A 7,800-nucleotide genomic window follows, 5' to 3' on the forward strand; every position below is an offset into this window, starting at 1 on the left:
CGCCTACCAGGGAGGGGCGTGGCTTACTCCTGCCTGTCAACTCTCTCTGCCCACACACTGTTTCCACTGGTCTGTGCTGTTCCCTCCTTCAGCCTGGATCACAGGGTTAGCTGTGTGATCTTCTACAAGCACCTTGGCCCCCTGGGAAGCAGTTACACCACCACACACTTTTCTAAGCTCTCCAGTGACACCACAGCCCAGGAACCAGCTTTTTCCTGGCTGCAGCCTCTTCTCTCTGGCTGGGTTGTGTTTCTGCTGCTGCTCATGAGATGATGGACAAGGAGCAGCGAGGGTCATGGCTGACCTCAGGGACATCCAGTCTCAGCTCTGCCTTTGCTTACCTCTGTCACCTTCAGGATGGTGCAGCCTCAGAGCTCAGAGGCTTCCTGTCAGATCAGCTCAGGGGGGCCATATGATATCTCTTCATGCTGTTTGATTGCTTTCCAACATCAGCAGGGATGTTCAATTCCTGCTCCTTCAGAACAGGGTTCTTCCCTAGTCTCTAAGCTCTGAGTCTCAAGGTCCCAAGGGGAAGCGGGGTTTGGGTGAAAACCTGCACACCTGGCTTCTTTTCTCAGGGGCCCAGTCCACATCTGCACAGAACAAGATGCTGAGTGGAATCGGGGGCTTCGTGCTGGGTCTCATCTTCCTCGGGCTGGGGCTGTTCATCTACTTCAGGAACCAGAAAGGTAAGGAGCCTGGTGGTGGCCAAGACCCCATTGCATTTGAGGCAAGACCCATGCTTTGTTCTTGGATGTCACTGGGTGTGTGACCTCAGATTTCAGTGGACTCTGAACCCAACAGTCTGAGTTACTGGATTGAACCCCAAGGAGTGATAACATTAGAGACAGGGAAAGCTGAGGTGACTCTGCCTTGAGAACTGGGAACAGAGGAAGAGAGAAGGAAGAACCAGTGGGCTGGAGTGAGCCTGTGGCTTCCTCAGCCCCCCTCTCTGTCCACAGTCTGCTCTGGCCTCAGTGCTGTGGGCTGTGGTGCCAGGGGAATCGAGGGTGACAGCTCAGAGTCTGGGGACATGTGTCTGGAGATAGATCCTCCTCCATGCACTTAAGTGCATATTTTATTCTCTTTTCTAGGACAGTCTGGCCTTCAGCCGACAGGTAACACCTTTCAGACAGATCTGCTTTTCCTGCAATGTGGGGATGGGGTTGATGGGCACCAGACAGAAACACCAGGGGAATTATAGACCCAGGGCCCGGCCAGGCGGTTTGCAAAGAGCCTTGTTCCCTGCACTTACCGAAGGCCTGTGCTCTGAAGCAGGGTTGACTTGGAGCGGGAGTTCTCTCTGCCCATTGCCATGTTCTCAGGAGAGCCTGAGGGGGGTGAGACAAGCCACTGCAGAGTTAGGTCTGGAAACACCTGTGTCCCTGTGCTCTGCAGGGCTCCTGAGCTGAGTGGAGCTGACAAGACTGGAGGAAGGAGCATCCCCGTCTCCATGTTTGGTACCAGTCCCTCCATTGGCAGAGCTTCCCAGGACCTGGCTCCTCCTGGCTCTGGACCCTTCAGACCCGTGCTCCCTGGTGGCTGGCTGGGCCCCTGCCTGGGCCTGGCAACACCACACAGAACTCCCTCCCCTCCCCTCCCCTGTCCTTCTCCTTCTTGTCCCCTGCACTTTGTCTGAGCTTCTGAGTCAGGCTGTTGTCATAATGCTGCCTTATATTTTTGTCAAATAAACAAATAATGAAAGTCACCTGCTTCATTGAGTTTCAGGAATACGAAATAGCAAAGAGAAAGGAACGGCCCAGGGTAAGTCACTGCAGGGCAGGTGACATACAAGAAATAAATTCAGCGGTCTACATTACTTGTGAATTTTACTATTTTTGAAATTGTATTTGAATTTTAAAAGCCAACATATAATCATATCAAACACAGGCATTTATGCACATAAGAAGGGAATCCGTGAGAGGCTGTGTGAGAAGAGGGAACACATAAACACTTCTTTAACAGAAGGCAGGTTACGTCCCTGTGTGCCTGCTGCCATCTCCCCAGAGCACCAGGGTTCTCAGGCACCTCACCGAGCCTAAAGGGAAATGAAAACCAAGACATGTTTGCTGTGAGTCGCAGGGAAGGGAAACAAGGTAGGTTTGTGGTTCTCAACATAGCCAGAGAGAGAGTCAGGACCTTGTCCAGGCGGTACCTTGTGGCGGCACAGAGATCATAGGCTGACAACACAGAGGTCTTCCACAGTGCTGGTCCAGCAGCCCAGGTAGCCACACCCAGACTCCTCATCCTCTGTCCTGACTGTGCTCACCAGGTGTTTCCCTCCTCCCCTCCCTGTCTGTTACCCAGACCCTGTAACTGCCCTGCTGCAGCTGCACAGCCAGCCACACAGACCTTCCCACTCTGTATTCCTGCATCCTGTCCCAGGGCAGCTCTGGGCTCTGTCTGGTGATTCCCATAGTCACCCATCTGAAGTAGTTGATCTGTACCGACTCCAAGGCAGCCAGAGGAAGCTGCTTGCTTTGAACCCAGTATGGAGAGCAACAAGAACGCTATCCCTTACTTCCTGTGAAAACAGTCCTGTGGGTTCATGACTCAATTTCAGGGTCTATAGCAAGGGTCTGTGCAGACTGATCCTGGTTCCCAGAAACCAATGCGACTGCCCTCCCTCAGGGACCCAGCCTCTATTCTGCCTCCTCACACTCAACAGAAGGGGAGAGTCTGGCTCTGCTTTGCCTTCAGTGGGGGAGTTCAGACTAGACAACCCATGGTTTGGAGACAACTGTTGCACTGTTTTACCTGAATGAAGATTATCTTAAGTTAATATTGAAGGAAATAAAAAAAAATGGTCAATTTAAAACAGCCTGCTTTTGACATTCATAATTTACAAAAGCAATATAGAGGTTTCAGTTCAGGCATGCGTCTTAGTCCAGTTATCTTACAAAAGAAGCATGGGGGCCAGAGGGCTGGGTCAGTGGTTAAGATCACTGGCTGCTCTTCCAGAGTATCCTGGTTCAATTCCCAGTACTCACATGGTGGCTCACAACTGTCTGCAATTCCAGCTCTAGGGCTGCAGTGCCCTTCTGGCTGCTGTGGGCACTGCAAACAATATTCTATACAAAATGAAAAGTTTAACTCCTAAAAACAATTGCTTGTCAGTTATAAACTATGAGAATGATACGAATGTAGTTTTGATGTAATCTCCTGTGTTCCTGGGCTGTGAGTATGTAATTCTCAGGAAAGACCACCTTAGCTTCCCTCCATCAGTGCTCGTCACAGTGGCCTGGTGTGCTGGTCCTGTTTTCTCTGTTGGCCACATTAGTGTCCTGTTTCTCTTGGTGCAATCAAAAGCTCCCCCATAATGCAGGATTGTGGGGGTCTCTGCAAAGACCTTGGCCAGAAGAGTAATGATTCCTATGAGACAAGAAGGAGTCCAGTTCAGCACGACTCAGTAGCTGGTGCTGGTTCACGCTTCCATAGACTGACACTGGGCAGTTTATTTTAGGCATATTTAAGTGCAGTACAATGTGGGGAGAAAAGTCTCCTGGTGTAACACAATCCCAGTGAGTGATGATCTTAAGGAATCATTACATCAAAACTCTTTCCAAAGCACATCTCACCTCCTCCATGAAGATGGGTTCTATAAATAGACTATATGTGTCATCTTTGGGACCTGGAGGAGGATATAGTGTGTACTCTCATACAGAAAGTGCAGGGGTCACCAGCCTAGTAACCACCTCTGTTTCCAGCCTTCCTGGTGGACAACAGGTAATAGGCCTCTTCCTTTGAAGAGACAATTATTCATCTTTAACATTCTTGGGTTTTCTCATGGTTATCTGTGAGTGCAAGGACCTCATGCCCTGTACACCTCTCTCTCTCTCTCTCTCTCTCTCTCTCTCTCTCTCTCTCTCTCTCTCTATCTCTATCTTTCAAAAGAAAAATAGTGACTATAGGAAGCCAGGATTGGATGTGTTACATCTTTGGCCATTCTAAGTAGTATTGGCAAGTATAGGAGAATTATAAAAATAGCTAACAGAGGACCAAGCAAAGGGAAAAGTCATCTTAACCATGATGGCCATTCAAAGGTCATTTCAGAAATTTTGTTTATGTCCTTATGCTAATCAATTTGGCCAACAATAGAAAAATATGACCTGGCAACACATGCCAGGAAATTGTTGACAAAGTAGATTATATTTCAACAACAATAATTTATAGTGATCTATTTTGTGAGACTGTGATCCTCAATCCATCCATCTTGATTAACTTCTGCTAATGTTTTTTTATGTGATATAATAGTTTTGCTGATCATACAGACCATCCCTGAGACCTCACTTTGTAGTCCCATAACTATTACTGGGATTGGCAAACAAACACACTGTTGTGGCTGCAACCATCACAGGACCAATAGATGCAAAGAACCATCACAATTTTCAGGAGAAAGCTCTTAATTCCATTGACTGACTGCAAATATTTGATGATCACAATAGGTGTAATATGACCTATTCCATATGAACCTCCATAACCCACAGGAGGGGTGGTATAAGTAGCATTTTCATAGAGACAAAAAACAAACAAACAAACAAAAAGAAGAGGTCCATCCAAATGCAGTTCTTTAACAGAGGGAAAGTTTTGAATAGGAGGAATTCCAATAAGGAGGGGTATAAACATAAACAGTGTGATAAAAAGAAATCAAAACACTATTGACAGGTGTTGCTGGGCTGTTTCCTTGTCCTGTTGGGTTTCGCTGCCTTTCAGCCCCAAATAAACACACATACTCTATATTAATTATAAAATGGTTGGTCAATGGATAAGGCTTCTTGTTGGCTAGCTCTGTCTTAAGTATAAACCAATTTCTATCAGTCTATGTATAGCCATGAGGCTGTGGCTTACCCTGTAATGCCCTGGCATGTTATTACTCTTTTGGTAGCATCATGACTCTGTGTTGAGCTCCCTCTACCTAACTTTCCCAAAATTCTCTTTGTCTCCTAGTCCTGCCTAGGGACTCATTGGTCAAACAGTGTTTTATTTTTCAACCAATAAGAGAAACACATATACAGAAGGACATACCCCATCATACAGGAATATCAGGGGAGTCACTATGAATACGGGTACAGGTGGGTGCTGTTCTGTGGCTGTGTCTCAGCACTTGGGATCATACACCTTTAATCCCACCACTGTGGAGGTGGGGACAGGTGTGAAATGGCTGGGCAAAAAGAGGAATAAAAGGAAGAAGCAAAGGGTCTCAAGTGGAGATTTAGTGTCCAGACAGGGAGAGCAATTTCTCTCTGAGGATTCGTGGAGACTGGATCACCCATTTTGGCACGTGGTAGAGGAAAGAGGTAGTTGATGGTGGCTTTGCTTTTCTGATCTTCAGCTTGAACCCCAATATCTGTCTCTAAGTTTTTATTTTTCATGTTACACTCCATTCTCTAAGACCTCATCTCATTCCCTTTTCAAATGACCTTGCTTACCACAATTAAAGCATCAGACATTTTGATTTTTCTTTAAGACTTTTTAGAAATTCCTTCTCTTATCAGAGTAGCATCATAAAGGTGAAATCTAATATCAGCCATATTTCTAATCCATTCATGTAAGGGCACTTACCTTTAAAGGCCTAATCACCTTTTTGAATGCTAAATAGCATTTTTAAAAGCCAAAGGTTAAATTAATATTCATCTGACATTTGGATCTGATACTACTCAATTTATAGCTGAAGTCAACCTTTGCAAAATATCAGTGACGGCTTCTTTTGTGCCTTGTATAATTTTAGTAAATGACTCAGACCTCTTTCCTGATTCTTCAACCTGTCCCAAGCACTTAAAGTTGCTAAAGGACATAGTGCCAAGGTGTGGTCATCCCACTCAAGCTGTCTTTGTAACTCAGCATGTTAGCATTCATCTAGAAACTGTCTTGGGAAATAATAATATCTCTAGCCCTATTTTATTTTCTATAGCCCCAGCTTCCTCTTTCCACCGCGTTTTCCATTGTGACTAAGGACCAGCTTCTGATACTGCTGTTACCAAATCTTTTCAGTCTTGAGAAATAATTCTGCTCTGAACTTCCCACGAATTTAACACCCTTCACAAAGGGTGAAGACATGCTATCCTTAAATGTCCTCAAATCTAACATTTCTATAGGATTGCATTAAATTCCTCCTTCTGTGGGAGTTTCTGTTTCCTCGGGGTGGTTCCTCTGTAGAAGCTGGATAAACCAAGGTTATTCTCTAACAACCTTTGGTCACTCTTTTGTTTCACCGTGCAGTGGCACAATAAATTCTTGTCTAAATTACTCTGTCTGTGTCTGAGAATTTTTCTTACTTTCATTTGTAAGTCTTTCTAAGGCTTGCATCTTACAAATTCATTTTTTATACTTTGCACTACAAAACCACTACAGCTATTAAAGATAAAATATGAATTACCAGACTGATAGTAAATATAATCAGTATTCTGTCAACCTCAGTTAAGTCGTTTCTCTTCTCATTCTCTGCTTCTATTCTCGAGCTGTCTAATGTACTCTTTCCTTGAGAATTTCCCAGGTGTCTTACAAAAATTTGATGAGTTCTCAGTTTGTTTGCCACTGTCACAACTTCTCTGTCCTGAAGGCATGCACGTCTTTGGACACCAACTGTTGTTATTAACTAAATCTCAATTGTTCTATTTTACCAACAGCAATTCAGGAGCCAGATGCTGGGTGAAAACCTGCTAGCTCAAAGAGGCAGAGAAAGCACCCAGCTGCTTATTCCTTCTATGTCATCCCAGAAAGAGAGCTTTCTCCTCCTTCATCTCAAACCAAACTCCTCCAACTGGAGGTCCCTCCCTCCTACTCCCTGTGCATCTCTCTATCTGTCCCCCTGACTCTTCCTTACTCTCTATTTTTTCCTGTCAACTGGTTGCATCCTCTGACTCTTAACCTATGATTCATTTTATTAATTCTGTTTACAATAATCATGCAGAAAATTCTTGGACTTAAGTTGTATGCTAGGGCTGAACCATACCACAGCTAGCAGGTTTTTCCAGTAGATAATGTAATCTCATGGTTCACAGTATGATTAGATATTGATATGTGGAACACTGATATTTGAAAGGAATATAAATAGAGTCACTGTGTTGCTCTATTAGTTATCAACTTGACCATATCACTAATGAAGTACAATCCAGAAATGGAAGGCACACCTGTGAGACATCTTGTGCTTGGTTTGAAGTGGGTGATCCACTACTGGTCTGCACCTTTGAGGCAGGAAGACATATGTTTTAATCAGACCTTGAGTCCTGAAGACCTTTATTATGGGCCAAACCTTCTGATGGGATTCTAAATAAGGACACAGAAGAAGAAACATTTTATTGTACCTGCTTTCCCTCACCTTGCTATCACACCCACTGCATCAATGGTATTGGAACCTACTTCTTCAGGATTCCAGCATATAAAAAAGAGCTGGTATATCCAGTCTTAAGGGATTTAACGACTACTGGGTACTTAGACTTTCCATTCATAGCTACCTGATGTTGGATATGCTGGATGGCAGCCTAAATGTCATTCCAATAAAACACCTTTATATATAAAGAGAGATTCATTTCATAACTTCTATGACTATAGAGAACCCTGACTAATACAGTCACCAAATAACAGCATAGACAATGCCCCAACTAAACCTCCTTTACCAGTAAGTAAAATTTCCTGTATCAGGAGGTTACATCTTGTTGAGTTGTTGGGAGAAGGGGCTCCATGAAAACCCCAAACATCACAGGCTATTGCCAAGACTATCAGTTGCTCTTCACAACCTGATGGTAAGTTCCTGTTATTGAAGACAACCCTTACATATGCCTTCAAACATGGAGAAATTGA

At 44.5% G+C, this 7,800-nt stretch overlaps 1 protein-coding gene across 2 annotated transcripts in view; it reads left to right on the plus strand.

Moving 5' to 3' along the window:
- Nucleotides 1-7,800, plus strand: part of LOC127224284 (H-2 class II histocompatibility antigen, I-E beta chain) — a 41,779-nt gene that overhangs the window by 12,099 nt on the left and 21,880 nt on the right. Inside the window, exons 4-6 of one of the 2 annotated variants that reach the window (XM_051187253.1) lie at nucleotides 579-689; nucleotides 1,095-1,118; nucleotides 1,399-1,708. In XM_051187253.1, coding sequence (XP_051043210.1) covers nucleotides 579-689; nucleotides 1,095-1,118; nucleotides 1,399-1,412 — 149 coding nt within the window. In that variant the 3' untranslated portion in view covers nucleotides 1,413-1,708. Of the gene's footprint in view, nucleotides 1-578; nucleotides 690-1,094; nucleotides 1,119-1,398; nucleotides 1,709-7,800 lie in introns of those variants that run through there. The other variant, XM_051187254.1, reaches the window with a different exon arrangement.

The sequence above is a fragment of the Phodopus roborovskii genome, unplaced genomic scaffold (assembly GCF_943737965.1).
Source record: "Phodopus roborovskii unplaced genomic scaffold, PHOROB, whole genome shotgun sequence".
Taxonomy (NCBI): domain Eukaryota; kingdom Metazoa; phylum Chordata; class Mammalia; order Rodentia; family Cricetidae; genus Phodopus; species Phodopus roborovskii.